This window comes from Diplotaxodon limnothrissa, linkage group LG16, assembly GCF_057381915.1.
Source record: "Diplotaxodon limnothrissa isolate DT_005_m linkage group LG16, D_limnothrissa_male_GT1.1, whole genome shotgun sequence".
NCBI lineage: Eukaryota > Metazoa > Chordata > Actinopteri > Cichliformes > Cichlidae > Diplotaxodon > Diplotaxodon limnothrissa.
The window spans coordinates 22,297,010-22,312,972 of record NC_140611.1 but is presented as its reverse complement, the minus strand read 5'-3'; the positions used below and the strand labels follow the sequence as shown (position 1 = coordinate 22,312,972).

Genomic DNA, 15,963 nt, shown 5'->3' with positions numbered 1-15,963 from the left:
AAAGGAAGCGGAGGCCCGGATGTCGGTTTTGGAGGAGATCACAAACCCGGCGCTGGATAAGCTCCAGTCACTAGAGAAGCGGGTAAAGGAGCTAGCAGATCGCGCTAATGATTTGGAAAATAGAGGGGAAAGGAAAAATATTTGTATTATTGGTGTCCTGGGGGGTGCAGAAGGTAGCGACCCTATTAGTTTTTTCGAGTGCTGGATGCCTGAGCTTAATATCAAAACAAAAGCTGGCCGACTTAAAGTGGAAAGAGCGCACCGCACAGCAGCCCAAGTCCGTCCTCTGGACAGAGAGCACGTCCTGTGCTGATGAGACTGCACAACTATCAAGACAAACAGCGGATTATGAATGCAGCATGGGCAATGAGCAGGGACAACAAGCCCTTGAAGCACGGGAACGCCACAGTGATGATTTTCCAGGATTATTTGGTCACGATTGTACATAAACAGAAAAAGTTTTGATGAGATAAAGAAGCGCCTTAGATCCATTGGAGCTGACTATAGGCAGATTTACCCTGCTCTGCTGAAGGTGACCCACCGTGGATCCACTAAGATCTTCAGAGATGTGGCTGAGGTGGAAGGCTTCATCGAGTCGTTGGACTTAGCCCCTGTGGCTGACGGCAAGTGAGAGTTGGCCTCCATTCGTCGTCCAACTCGATCGTGGATTTCTTTTACTCCACACCTCAAGTAGCTGCCTATGGCTGACTGTTCCTATATATTTCTCAGTTTTTTCTTCCTTCAGACGCTAAGTAGTTAACATTCAGTGCCACTATCACTATCTTTCGCTATGAGGTCGACTACAGTTTGCTAACTGTAGCATGGGAGATGGGTGGTCTCGTAGGGTGTCTTGCATTGAAATCTGGTGCAATGACCCGGTTACTGCATTCACCAGATATCAACACAATTTCGATCCTCCTCACGTGTTAACGTGCCACAAACAGGACTTTAATATCACCAACCATTCCAATTTTATCACGATGTATCCATATAAATGGCCCACCCTGTAGAATCATCTTGCTAAATATGGTATGTTATGAGCATTGCTATAACACCCGGGGTGTTTTTCTTTTGGGGTAGGGAAGTATCGTCTGCTGTTAGGAAACCACTACACTCACGATCCTCCGCTTTAGGAGCGGGACAGGGGGTTCTTCTTATTTTTGTTTTGGTAACGTTGAGCATTGTTTCTTCAGTTTGCCAGTTAGCTTCACAAAATTGGTGAACTTAAATGTTAGAAACTCAATTCACTGGAGGGGACTTTAACTGTCATTTAAACCCAACTAGCACTATTGGTAACATAGTTATATTAGACCATGCGGCGGTTTTCATTCATTGTAACCTCAGGAATGTGGCTCCCTGGGATAGACATTGGCACTTTACCCTTCTATCCTGTATAATCTTGGATTCACAGGTTACCTCACAGAGGAACTTGGACAGTTTTTGTCAATTAAGACACCCTCCACGGAAAACCCGTCTTTACTCTGGAAGACACTAAAGGCCTACTCAAGAGGTCTCATTATTTCATATACTAAAGGTAAGAAGCGTAGATAAGCAGAGCAGAGGAAGGTTTTGGAATCCAAGCTAAAACACACAGAAGGAGATTATCTTAAAAAACCTTCTAAGGGTAAACTCAAAGAAATTTATGCTGTTTGTTCGGCATTAGACTGTCTATTGACAAAAGACGCAGAGACTAAAATTTGATTTGCTAGGCAAAGGTTATATGAACACGGTGGCAAACTTGGGAAATACTTAGTATACCTGACTAAGAAGAAATCAGACTCTCAGAATATCACTTCAAGCAAAGATGTGCTGGGTTTTATAAAGAATTCAGAGAAATTTCAGCTGGCCCGCTGTTGAACATGTACAATGACTCCTTTAAAAAGGGTCTCTTGCCCAATTCTCTTTTAGGGAAGCCGATATATCCCTTATACTTAAAAAGGGTAAGCTACCTGAAGATTGTGCCTCCTACAGGCCAATCTCTTTGTTGAATGTGGATCTGAAAATCCTCTCCAAGATATTAGCGAAACGTCCAGAACTTTTACTCCCCTTTCTAATTAACGAGGACCAAATGGGTTTAATTAAAGGGCACAACTCTTATAATAACATGCGTAGGTTGTTGAATATGATCCAGTTCTTCCAACAAAAGTCTCTGCCTGGTACGGTGATTTCCCTTGAGGCCGAGAAGCCTTTTGACTGTGTTGAATGGTCTTACCTGTTTTTTACGCGACACCAATTCGGTTTCAGTGGAAATTTTATAAACTGGATTAAGTTACTTTATAACAATCACTGCTCTGCAGTTCTCACAAACGGGGTTCGGTCCTCCAACTTCCAGATACTGAAGGGAACCAGGCTGTCCCCTCTCCCCTCTGCTCTTTGCCTTAGCCATTGAGCCACTGGCAGAGGTGGTACAAGCTCAGGCAGACATACATGGTTTATCCATAGGACAAAGACAGCATAAGATTACTTTGTATGCTGATGATGTACTTGTTGTGTTCGGCCGGAAACATCAATCCCCTCTCTGGTTGAAACTATTAATAGGTTTAATGAGATCTCAGGCTATAAAATTAATTTCAGTAAATCAGAAGTGATGCCATTGGGCAGTCTAAAACAAAATCCACGTGCCCCTTCTCCGTTTCCCTTCACTTGGTCCCCACAGGGCTTTACGTATCTGGGAATTAGGGTCATGCCCGCATTTCGACCAGATGTATAAGTAATTTTACCCCCTTATCTGAGCAAGTCAAATTAGATTTGGAGAGATGGCAGTCCTTACCTCTATCCTTGCTCAGCCGTATTGCACTTCTGAAAATGAGCATTCTACCCAGGCTACTTTACCCAATAGAGATGGTTCCAACCCTCTTCCCACATAAAAAACTATTCAAACTCTAAATGGCTGGTGTAGCTCCTTTGTTTGGGAAGGGAGGAAACCTTGTCTTACAATATCCTCGTTATGTCTTCCATCCTCAAAGGGGGGCCTTAATTTCCCAGCTATGTGGAAGTATCAGCTGAGCACCTATATGCTGCCGATTGAGTACAACAGCCTGCTCCTGTCTGGTTGGATATTGAGAACTCTGTCCAACTTCCATTTGAAAAAAAAAAGCTTTTTGTGGGAAAACTTAAGACCTTAAGGATGTTCTGTAGCAACCTACAAACATTGTCTACTGTTAGATCTTGGCAAATGGTTCAAAAACTAGAAGGAAGGTCTCACTTAACTTCTCTTTTCACTCCCTTATCTGACTATCCTCTCTTTCTGCCCAGGTATTTCTACCTTTTATGGCCTAATATACGGGTCTAACCTTGTGTCCTTTGACCAGCTACCTGATAAATACAACATTCATAGGCACGACTTCTTTAGATATTTACAAGTGAGGGACCATATCCAAAGGGCAACAACAATACTTAATAATCAAACTGTCTCTAACTGTGAAAAGCAGATATTTCAGCCAAACCTTAGAAGAAAATTTGTTATGGCCTGTTAACAGAATTTGGGGTCACGGACACAACTTATTTGAAGAGGACTTGGGAAAAGGAATTACATATTGAGATTATTGACGAGGTCTGGGAAGAAGCCTGTGAGAATGCTAAATCTCTGAGCATCTGTAATAAAGTAAAGACAATCCAAATTAAAATTCTACACAGAGCTCACATGTCACTTTCTCAATGCCATAAATACAATTCAGGCCTTTCTCTATGTGCCCTAAATGTAAAATAGAGGTGGGCAACCTTATGCACTATGGTCCTGGCAGATAATACAACAATTTTGGTTTGTCATAAAGTGTGAACTGGATAAGATTTTCACCACTGACACTGAATGCAATCCATTGTGTATGCTGCTCGGAGTGGCGAAGGACAAAATGAGGGGGGAGTTTGGAAAGCAGCTCTATGTGCTGTTAACAATCTGCGCAAGGAAATGTGTCCTTTTGAACTGGATCACAGACATGGCCCCATGTAAGACTCAATGGCACCGGACGGTACTGGAATATGTGTCACTAGATTTCCTAACATGCATGTTACATGTTGTTCACGAGTGATGGGAGAAGGGAGCGGGAGATCGACAGATGGATTGGTGCAGCGGCTGCAGTGAAGCGGACGCTGCACAGGTCCGTCGTGGTCAAGAGAGAGCTAGCGTATAAGTGAAGCTCTCAATTTACCGGTCGATCTACGTCCCTACCCTCATCTATGGTCACGATCTGTGGGTAGTGACCGAAAGAACGAGATTGCGAATGCAAGCGGCGGAAATGGGTTTCCCCTGATGGGTGGCCGGCCTCTCCCTTAGAGATAGGGTGAGAAGTTTGGCCATTCGGGAGGGGCTCAGAGTAGAGCCGCTGCTGCTCAACATCGAAAAGAGCCAGCTGAGGTTGGACATCTGACAAGGATGCCCCCTGGGCGCCTCCTGGGTGAGGTTTTCCAGGCATGTCCCACTGGGAGGAGGCCCCGGGGCAGACCCAGGACACACTGGAGAGATTATATCTCTCGGCCGGCCTGGGAACGCCTTGGTGTTCCCCCGGATAAGCTGGAAGATGTGGCTGGGGAGAGGGAGGTCTGGGCTTCTCTGCTTGGGCTACTGCCCCTGCGACCCGGCCCCGGATAAGCGGAAGAAAATGGATGGATGGATGGATGGATGGATGGCATGTTACTTATTAGCAGTGATGGGAATAACGGTGTTACAAGTAACGGCATTACTAACGGCATTACTTTTTTCAGTAACGAGTAATCTAACTACTTACTATTGCTATCGTTGCAACGCTGTTACCATTACACATCTTTTTAGAAGTGCATTTTGTTAACTTTTGTCTGTTTTTGTTTTATACCTTGTGAAGCAATTTGTGATCTTTTATCTAGAAATGTGCTATATAAATAAAATTTTACTTACTTATTTTACTTACTTACTAGCAAGAAAATGCAGTGCTGTCGCATTACTATTTTTCAGCAAACAGACGGTTGAAGCTGTCTTCAGCTTACTGCTTCTTATATCAGTTGCACGGAAGTAGCTGTCTACGTAAGTAATCTGGGCGCTACAGCTTTAAGCAGCTAAGCGCTCCCACGGAGGGCAATCGTTTTCTGGCAGACGATCACTTTTTGGCACAACACCTGGAGCTAGGGGGGTAAAACAATCGCATGTGTGCTGCTGTTTGACTGAGGAAGAATAAAGTAGTCGTGGTAAGCCAATTACATGACCACTTCAAGATTACAAAGCAACAAAGTGATATATACCAGTTTTTAAATTGTGTTGATAGGCCTCGTAAAACCAGAGTCATGATAAACAATATATACGCGGCGTTTTTTCCTCAATAGTTTCGTCACATTTACTGTCTAAGGACAGCGCAGCGAGCACTCTCTGCTTATGACCAAAAAAATTTAAAAACAAAACAAAAACAGCCCGTTTGTGTTGGTGGAAAAATGCACCATGCCGACCAATTAAAAAAAATGATATGGCAACATGACATTTGGTTGTTTAGGAAGAGGGGAAGCTTTAGGCGTGACGGCGAGAGAGAGAGAGGGAGAGAGAGAGAGCGTGGCTCAGGTGGTTGGGAAGCGTATCTGTAACCGGAAGGTCGCCGGTTCGATCCCCGGGCTCTCTGTCCTGGTCGTTGTGTCCTTGGGCAAGACACTTTACCCTACCGCCTACTGGTGTTGGCCAGAGGGGCCGATGGCGCGATATGCCAGCCTCGCTTCTGTCAGTCTGCCCCAGGGCAGCTGTGCCTACAGCTGTAGCTTGCCTCCACCAGTGTGTGAATGCGAGAGTGAATGAATAGTGGCACTGTAAAGCACTTTGGGTGCCTTGAAAAGCGCTATATAAATGCAATCCATTATTATTATCACAATGCGACTCAGTTCACCCAAATTTTTGTCTTGCCTCCTATAAGGTAGTTCATCCCTCCGGCAAAGGTTACTCTTGCATTAGCAAGCTCGGACCCTCCGATCTTAGTGCACTTCATTCCAACTAAGACCAAAATTGATTTGAAGAAAGACAGGATAATATAGATGATGATAAGAGCCCGGCACATGTGACAGAGTACTAATAAATCTAAGCTCCTAAACAGTGTCCCAGAACTGTCTGCGCTTAACCCCCTCATTAGCTACAGAATTCAGGCAGAAAAACACATCCAAACACAGGCAAACATGAGAGGACACACTTGGTTATATCAAAACATGTTTAACCTTTTACTGTCTTCCATGTGTTTTGTAAAGATCACCTTGGTCATTGTGTTTGTTGTTGGTGCCCAGGCTTCTGATGGAATGGCAGGAGAAGGCTCATTACGTACTTAGATGGTAAATGATTATTATGATACAAAACTGTGATTTTAATTGATTGGTGATATTCACTAAGTAACTGGGAAATGAAAAATACTTTATTTTATTATGTATATGTATAAGTTAACTTTTTATTATGATATATATTTCAGGGTCGCAGGGGGGCTGGAGCCTATCTCAGCTGCCTCGCGACACTGAATTAGATAAGCGGAAGAAAATGTATGTATGTATATATCTTTCAGTAACAGTATTTGGTTGTCTGAGATTAATGTGAATAAGAAATCAGACCTCTTTGCACGATATCCAAAGAGTCATCAGTGTAAATACCCTACACAGTACTATGCTGTGAGAATAGGTTCCAGGATGCCAGACCTTCATGCCAACTTCACAGAGTCTGACAGTTTGGTCAGGAACATGGATAAGTAGCTCACTGGAGGTCACATTGTAGAGCTCTGGCAATTTTCCTCCTGTTTCTCCTCAAACGAAAGAGCAAATGTCGGTCCTGCAGCTGGGTTGACACCCGTTTCCCTGTCGAGCCTTCTACATGTAATGACCAATCTCTGGGTATATCCTCCACATGCTCGAGACTTTACTGGCAAACACAACAAATATTGTAGTACCAATTATTGATGTGCAGTCATCAAGAAGCTAGACATTTGTGCAAGCTACAGTCTCATGCCACCAGCAGTCATGAGGACAACAACAAAAGTTGAGAAAATCAGTCAGGAGGGATAAGTAGAGAGTGGCAGTCATTGTTGCAAAGATTGTAATTTGTAAGTTTTTCTCAAAATTATAAAGATATTTTTGAATATCAGTTATGAGTTTATAAAATCACACTGGACATTAGTATCCCCGCGGAACACACAATATCTTCTATTAGGATGTTGTGAGCTACTTTATATATGTGTTGTTGCTTGGTTGATAATTCTTGAACTAATGTTGCATAACTTTCTGGTCTGTTTGGCAAGAGAGTGACGGGCAAAAGTGAAACAGCCAGACAGCACAGAAGATAAGATCATATACAGGCACATAAAGAACAGATGTCAGAGGATTCCTCGACACAGACGCAAGATCAGAAATAGAGTGGTCCGGTGTTTAGCACTCTCACCTCATAGCAGAAAAAGCTTCTGGTTGTGTGTGGTGTTTGCATATTTGACCAGCTCCAGTACCTGATGTGCGTTTTCTCCAGATACTCCAGCTTCCTCCCAAAATCTAAAGACATGAATGTCAGGCTAATTGGTGATGCAAAGCTGGCTGTGAATGTGAGGTAGATAAAGTGCTTGGAGTGTAGAGAATAAAGCTTTTCACTCACTATGCGTTTATGTGCTACTCTGGCTCTCTTCCATGGTGTGTTTTTTGTTCTGTCTCCTGCCCCTCACCCCTACTAAATGGAGACAGATGGCTGCCCCTACCTGAGCCTGGTTCTGCTGGAGGTTTCTTCCTGTTAAAAGGGAATTTTTCCTTTCCACTGTTGCCAAGAACTTGCTCATTGGGGGTTATCTGATTGTTGGGAATATATCTGTATTATTGTAGGATCTTTACCTGAAAATATAAAGCACCTTAAGGCAACTGTTGTTATGATTTGGGGCTACATAAATAAAACTGAATTGAAAGTGCTGTATGAATGTATGGTTAAAGTGTGACCTTTAATTAAAGTTACTTTGAGTTTGTCAGTAACATTAGAAAGTGCCACATAAATGCAAGTATATTACATGACGCTGTTGGTGCTTCTGCTTTGCATGCGCAAGCACAAATGCTAATGCTAATGTTAATATAACAATAAAAAAATTCAAATCCATTTATTCTTAGCTAACTGAGATTACCTGAACTGAGATTAAAACAGAGATTTAGGGTTTAGGCCTAGGGGTCATAAGATTGTAAAGTCACCTGAGCTGCCATTTCAATAAGTGTGGGAAACACTTGCATGTCACCTTCAGATTCATATATTTTGTCGGGATCCTGGGTCTCCTGACCCAGCGTTTTTAGTTATTTGTGATTCTTGTATTTTGTGCTCGTGTGATTTATTCTATGGTTTCTAGTTTGGATCCCTTGCCCTTCATGTTTCTCTGTGCCCCCTCTGTTCTGTGTAAGTCTGTGTTTCTTGGTCTGTGTCTTTGCATGTTTCGAGTTTCTTGTGTTTTCTGTCACTCTGTATTGTGAATTATGCTCTCATGGTTGGTCTTTTGTTACTCCCTCGAGTCTAGTTTCTTGTGTTCCAAGCTTAGTATTTCCCTCTGTGTATTTTGGTTCTTAGAGTCCTCTGCTTTATGGTTTATGTCTCTGTGTTTCTTAGTTGCTGTCTCCACCGTGTCAAGTTCGCGTCTCTGTGTTATACTTCCTGTTTTACTTTGAAGGTCTGTGTCTTATGTGAATGTGTTCTACTTTGCTTCCTTGTCTCGTCAGTTCTGATTTCTCCCAGCCGTGCCCTCCTTCTGTGTCCCACTGCCCTCATTACTTCCCATTGTATTTAAACCCTGTGTTTCTCTGAGTCAGTGTCACGTCGTCCCTCATGCTGTGTGGATCTCCCTGTGTCTCCCTGTGAGTTTAGCTTGCTTTTGTATGCTTTTTCCCTGCCAGTAAATAAAGCTGAGTTTTTTGTGTTTAAACCTCGTGCCTGAGTGCCTGCATCTTGGGTCCAACTCCCGCCTGCCACACAGCGTCTCTTGACATATTTAAATTGTTATAACTGTTGTGTTTTCATGTCTTAGATAAAACAGGACATAAGAACTGAGTAATGTAAAACCTAAAAAAAATAGGTGTGTAGTTCAGCTGTTGTAAACCCTTATTATGAAGGAACTTTTGACCCAGACTATACTGTCCAGGTATAGAATATGAACAGTATGTGAAGTTCAATACATTATTTGCTCGTACCAAAGACAGACAAAAAGTAGCCTCTCGTTAAACAAAATTGCCAACTCATTACTCTCTATTGTTTTATTGTCTTTAAGAATAAAGATAATTTCTATATAAACTGCTTCAAAAAAAAAAAAAAGTACAAACTGTGTGATTAATAAAAGTAACCAGAAGGAAAAAATGGTGCGTTCGATACTCAAAATTCCCTGGGGAGGTACCCCTCAAAACCCAAGTTCAATGTGTTCTCCTCAATATGCAAACAAAGCACCACCATTCATACGCAAATGTGCACTTTACATTTCTGTTATGCTTTATTAATTTTAAATGATGCACCTTGATGCAGATGCAGGGAAAACACAATTTTGTTTCATGATAGTGGAAAAATTAATGTAGTAAATATGTCCTGTCATGTCACAGTTGAAAGCTTAAACAGCTCTTAGAAGTAGCTTGAAGCTGTGTTGCCATCAATAAAAAAAAAATTCCATTGTTTCAGGATGCCCGTATTATTATTAGTAACACTTTTGGTTTCATAATCACAAAAGTGTTGTAAAGACAAATACTTGATTTGACATTTAATGACTCTCAAAGTAAAACACACACATTCTTTGTGAAAGAAAAACAAAAATAATTCTGTGTAGGTTAGTCACACATATGAATAAGTGACCGATGTCTTGGTGACACTGTTGATCTCTGAGATGCTACTGGCTCTGCTGCTGCTGATCGTCCTTGGTTTTTTACTCCTACTAATCTCTGTGGAAGCCAAAGACACAACGCTTTTTTGTGTTGGAACAAAAGTGTAGGCATCTTGGAACTGATGCGTAGCATACCTCTTTGAGCTGTCAAGGTACAATTCCGAAAATGAATTCATGACTCTAATTGTGTATTGCAGACTGAGGTTGGCTAATTATAAAAACAACAACAAACAAACAAATGACACAGAAGCGGTATTTTACCTTGAGTGACACCCTTCTCTTCCTGCAAAGATACTGTAAATAAGTCCTCCAACAATAAGTAAGGTAGAGCCTCCCCAGCCAATGAAGACACCTACTCCTATTTCAAACCTGCCAATAAATACAAGAATATTTCAAGTGCAATTCTCCCTCATAGGAAAAACAATGATCTAAATGTGAGTCATCAAGTACGCAGACTTATCATATATATCTGCTACATACTTCTGTTCCATGTAGTTTGGATCTTCAAACTCAGCTCTTATTTTATTTCCATAGTAGGAGTAAGCAATCATAGAACACATCCCTGAAACAATACTCACACAATTACTTAAATATTAAACAGTGCAATATCTAACAATGTGACTCAGTTCAAACAAATTTCTGTCTTGCCTCCTATAAGGTAGTTCATCCCTCCGGCAAAGGTTACTCTTGCATTAGCAAGCTCGGACCCTCCGATCTTAGTGCACTTCATTCCAACTAAGACCAAAATTGATCCGAAGAAACACAGGATAATACAGATGATGATAAGAGCCCGGCACATGTGAATGTCCCCTGTCCACAAGCAGAAAAAAAGCGGTTAAAGGCACTAAGTTCACTGGGTTTTTATCTTTAATTTACGGTATTCTGAGGGACGGTTTACTTACAGTTCAGTGCCAGCATGGATGGAATTCCCTTGCAGTCAGATACTCCAGTTGAATCAGATATGCAGTCCTTCCACAAGTTCGAGTAGTAGTTTGATGTCGCCAGGACCACGTTGCTGACTTCAGACCAGGTCCAGATATCTGTTGGCATTGTGGAGCAGACCAGAATCCATCCACACACACATACTACAAAGCAGCCTATCTCCATGTACATCACCATAGTCCTATAACCCATTATTGCTTCAGATTTCAGCACCAAGACAGACTACTAACAAATCTAAGCTCCTTAACACAAACCACAGTGCATTTTTTCCAGAACTGTCTTCTTTGAACTCCCTTCTCACGTGCTGAATAGAGGAGGGCATGCAGTGGCACCGCCCCCCTGAAGAAGTCACTTAGATACGTGACAAAACATTTCTCTATTTGAAACGCTACTTGAGAAGGAACAGTATAAATAATAAATAAATAATAAGCCTTCTAGGTAGGATTTCATTACCTGAATTATTAGTGATGCACCAATGAATCCATACTATTTGCATACTTAATCTTTTAATGTTAATACACATCTACTCATATATAAGCATATATTATTAACAAAACTTACCAGCAGTAGAAAGTTCACTAAAATCATCTCCAGCTGCAAGCTGCAAGTAATATACACATTAAGTAATTAACAGCTATGATTAATAATGTAATTTATACATTCATTTTTTTAATTATATTTTGAAGTCAAATAGCTTGCAGGATTCAATTCAATTCAATTCAATTTTATTTATATAGCGCCAAATCACAACATAAGTCGCCTCAAGGCGCTTCATAGGATGATGCTGTTGTTTATATAGTCAAAGAAGAAGGAGTCAAAATACAAGTTTTCTCATTCAGAGAACATTTATTTAAGCCATTCAAAATAAAGTTTAAAATCTTGTACAGTGCCACTTTTCATGTGTTGACCTCTGTATAAATACACAGGTTTATCTATCGTTCATCTGTTTGTTTTTTTTAATTCTCCAAGTCCCCTTTATACACACTTAAACACAGACACACAACTACAAGAGAACACCATAACATGTTATGCCTCAGACTGCACCTGTTTGTTTTGGAAAGATCATTTCCATCAGCGTGGCTGTTGTTGATACTCAGTCTCCCGACGAGAATAGTTTTAGTTTTGTGCACCATTGAGTTGTTACTTTACACATAAAACAAGGAGAAGACTCATTTCTTTGGATGAAATGCATAATAATTGCACTAATATCTTTATAAAGGTGTGATTTTGCCAATAAAATATTGGACATCTTTATCGAAGGTTTAAACTGAGCAGTGTGGTGGTGATCAAAGTGATATTGATATATTAATTGATATATACATCTGTTCATCGTCATAGGTGTTTCAGTGAGATTCTTAATGACAGAAAATGCTTTTAGTTAAATCACAGCAATTATAACATAAGTGTAAACACAAGACTATGACAACCACTGGTACAAACACAAGACTAAGACTGCACATCTGTTTTATTCACGAGGTGAATATGACTGAGTATGAAGTGATCTAAAGGAAACAAAACATGACAAAAAATTACTTTCCTCCTATCTACAAGTTGAACTATTGCAGTGTCTGTTTGAGTTAAAACAGACCAACTAGACAAATGCATCTCTGTCTGAGGGTTTCGTTGGTGTTGCCTGAAGCTTTGAAAGTTGGGCGCTTGATCGTCCTGAGCCCATATAGTTAGACCCATACAGCTTGGAGGGTTTGTAGTATCCGGAATAAATGGTTCTTCCTCTGGATGGAGGCGCCATGTACGTGTGAGCATCACAGGCTTGTACTACTCTGCTGTAAAATTCAAAACATTGATGATGTTAATTATATGATGTAGTGGTAGTAGAGACAAGAAAAGGGATTAAAGTGGAATAATTTAGGCACCTTTTTCTGCGGATTACTTTATACACTGTCACAGCATAAAGAACAGCCCCGACTAGGATGAAAAAGCCTCCTGCCAATCCTAGAAAAACTGGAGATCCTAATTCATATCTGGAAGAAGTGAAAGGACGAGGAGAAAATCATGCTATCATTTAAATAATATAAGTTACTGCAAAATTTATAGCAGATATGTCTATAATTTGAAAAGATTTGATGTAAAATGGTGTATGGAGTGGAAAAAGCAGTACCGCAAAACTCCTGATGCGACCTTTCGAGCAAAAGCTGTCCTGGCAATTCTGTTGATGTATAAGCAGTAGGCAGCAATGTCTGACATACCTGCGTGAAGAGGTTTCGGTGAACAGAGGAAAAAAAATGATGGCAAAACATTTACAGAGAGAAGCACGGCGTATGTTCAAAGCTTACCACCAACAAAATGAAGCACTGCTCCCGCAAAGAGCACTTTGTCCTTGGTTTTGTCAGATCCGCCGATGTAAGTGCACTCCATCCCGACAAAGCAGCACACTACAGCAAAGAATCCAATAGTTAACCCGCACATTAGCAATCCTCTCACTGCCTGCACGTAATCTGTTCAAATCAAAAAGAGTTCAGAAAGGAGAAAATGAGAAAAAATAATAAACAACAAGGGGTTGATATGAGAATCAAATCAGACCAGTATAAATAAAACAGCTATAAAAACAGCTATGCAGTGCAGAGATTGTGATCTACAATGGTTTCTGCAATGTTTTCTCAGATTTGTAAAGATTCAATCAGCAGATGCTTGGCGATGCTTGGATGACATAATGCTGCACCAAGTCTTTTTGTTTCATTGAATCTGAGAGTCAATAAAAATATGAATAAATCCCTCTTTTGGATATGGTTGAAGAATATTGTACAAAAGATGATCTCTTTTAAGTATTCTTTAGCAGTCTTCATAAAGTCCAGAATATTTGAAGATTGAATTTATAGACGCAATAAGAATATTTTTAAACCCATCAGGGTACATTATATATTTTGTTGAATCCATCCAACCATCCATTTTCTTCTGCCTATCTGATACATGGTCATGGGGAGACCATGACCTTCAATCAACTGACTTAAGGAATATGGAAACACCTTAATTTGGGTGTACGTAAAAGATTCAAAAGTTTTGGTGCTCAGTGTTAAAATATAGTGTTAAGTCTTAAGGTCTGTATTTTAGGCATTTATCCAGATGACTGTAATTTCGCTCATACAGAGAGGAAGATGGTTGACCTTTACTTACTCCAGGCCAAATGGTGTAGTGCAGTATGCTGGAAGAATTGTTGGTGGCCCCTCTTTGGTTAATGGGGGGCCATTGTTTAACCATTGGTTAATGGATAAACAATGTAACATCAAGTTTAGTTCTTGAGAAACTGACCTGTGTATTTAGGAAAAGATCTTCAGAATTTTTTGACATTTGGAAGATGTTTCTGGATCTATTAAAAAATGGGGAAGTTGAGAAGGTGGCGAGAGAGTAAGGTAATGGAAAATATGTAACTAAATTTGGGAATGTATACCGTAACCTGATCTGTTTTTATTTTGTATTTTGTTCTTGGTTGTTGTTTTATTTGTTTGTTGGTCTTTTGTTTGTTTCAGTTTAGTTGCTTTTTTTGGGGGGCTATTTCTTTTTTTTAGTGTCTTGTGTTTTTATTGCTTTCTTACTGCCATATGTTCAAGAAATTTAAAGTGTTGGATATTTATGAATACAAAATCCAATAAATATATGTTTACAAAAAAAATTGGGTGTAGGTAAACCTTTATGATCAGCTGCCACTGTCGCCAGAATTGGAAGTTTAACAAAATCAGAGCCAAGTCATAAAGTGAGCTCACTGAGAAAGCTCTTATTTTTTATATATTCAAAGTTAGCATTAGCAAATAAAGGTTAAGTATATTAAAGCAAGTCTGCAGGGTATTTTATAGACGTTTCTATAAATTCCCAAATATCTGACCTTTTTTTCTCAAATGAGTTATAGTATCACTTTTAGGAACTGGTGCAAAGTCAACGCAACTTTTAATATGGATCCAGAACAACAGCATGCTCTACTTGTTAATCAATAGCATTGCAAAACTAGGCGATACTATTCAAAGTGACAGATTAACAGACAGAATTATAGTCAGGAGTACAATTATTTGAAGAATGAGACTTAAAAAAATTACTAATGACTGATCACCTGACTGCATGTACATAATCTATATAAAAATTATTGGTGAGGCAAATGCAACATACAAGCAACATTCCAGAGCACTGGGTATTCTCTACAGTTGGTCACAGCCGCAGAATCTGTGTAACAGTCGCTCCACAGGTTGGACCAGTACCAGGCCACTTTGATGATGTACGAGCCTCCTTGCCCTCCGAGTTTGGTAATCCTCCAATAGTCCATTGCCATGGTGCAGAGCACAAACAGCCATCCCAACGATGAAATCAAGAAGCCAGATATTTGGATCACACGTTTTCTCATTGTGGAAATCAAGAAGCCTGCTAATGCAGGTTTAATGGATTGTGCTGACCTTAGAAGAAGAAAATCTATTGACGTCTACTCTGGCTCACTAACTGTTCTACTGCTCTAGATTCAAGTAAAATGTGGCCCGGGTGTCCATTTAACTACGTCATAAGTGTCATGTGTTGATGAGGGCTCTGTACCACTTCATGCTGTGTTTACTGTAAACTTTTTGGATCATACCTTCTCCTGTAGATATTTCAAACGACTGTATTGATTATTGCTGTAGCAATATTTAGATGTACTTAAAAGGCTTCATCATGTTTACACCTTGCTCGTTTCTCAAGCATATTAGCACATAATTTGAATAGGAAAGGGAAGATGACAGAACAGAATAGCTCATAATAATACTCTGTTGACCTGAGGTAATCACTTAAAAAAAAACAAAAAATAAAAAAAAACCCCACAGACACAGAATTTGCTGCAACTTAGTTGTATTTACTTTAACATGTTTTAACTAAACAGAGCAATGTGCTAAGGAACCAAGAATGCTCATAATTCACCAAACATTTCAGCATGTTTTTTTACCCTCTACAAGTTTGTACACTACAAAGGTTGTTTATGGTTACGTCATATTCAACAAGATAAATGGGTGTCTGTCATCATTTTAATTGCGGTCATTACAGATTAATGACAGACACGCAGAAGCTATACAGCTAAAGACATAACCAACAAATCCAATTTTGTACATAAATAGAACGTGCTCATCGCCATAAAAAAGCTCCAAAAATAGAAAATGATGCAAGCATTTGATTAGAAATCTCTGTTGTGGGCCAAATGTTTTTGATTTATTGATCCCCCCCAAGTCCAGAGAGTAAACTGTATCATAAAAACAAG

General features: G+C 40.1%; 2 protein-coding genes across 2 annotated transcripts; both read right to left on the bottom strand.

Annotated features, from left to right (window-relative positions):
• Positions 1-9,748: 9,748 nt before the first annotated feature.
• Positions 9,749-10,949, bottom strand: LOC146616168 (claudin-10-like). Its single transcript, XM_085374971.1, has 5 exons — positions 10,700-10,949; positions 10,446-10,607; positions 10,278-10,359; positions 10,059-10,166; positions 9,749-9,941 (listed from the first exon to the last, which is right to left on the bottom strand). The coding sequence occupies exons 1-5, from the start codon at positions 10,929-10,931 to the stop codon at positions 9,749-9,751; spliced, it is 777 nt and encodes a 258-aa protein (XP_085231097.1). The 5' UTR covers positions 10,932-10,949.
• Positions 10,950-12,330: 1,381 nt separating this feature from the next.
• Positions 12,331-15,087, bottom strand: LOC146616167 (claudin-10-like). The gene is made up of 5 exons (XM_085374968.1): positions 14,856-15,087; positions 13,034-13,195; positions 12,859-12,946; positions 12,614-12,721; positions 12,331-12,523 (listed from the first exon to the last, which is right to left on the bottom strand). Exons 1-5 carry the CDS (start codon positions 15,085-15,087, stop codon positions 12,331-12,333), a joined length of 783 nt encoding a protein of 260 aa, XP_085231094.1.
• Between the last annotated feature and the right edge of the window lie 876 nt (positions 15,088-15,963).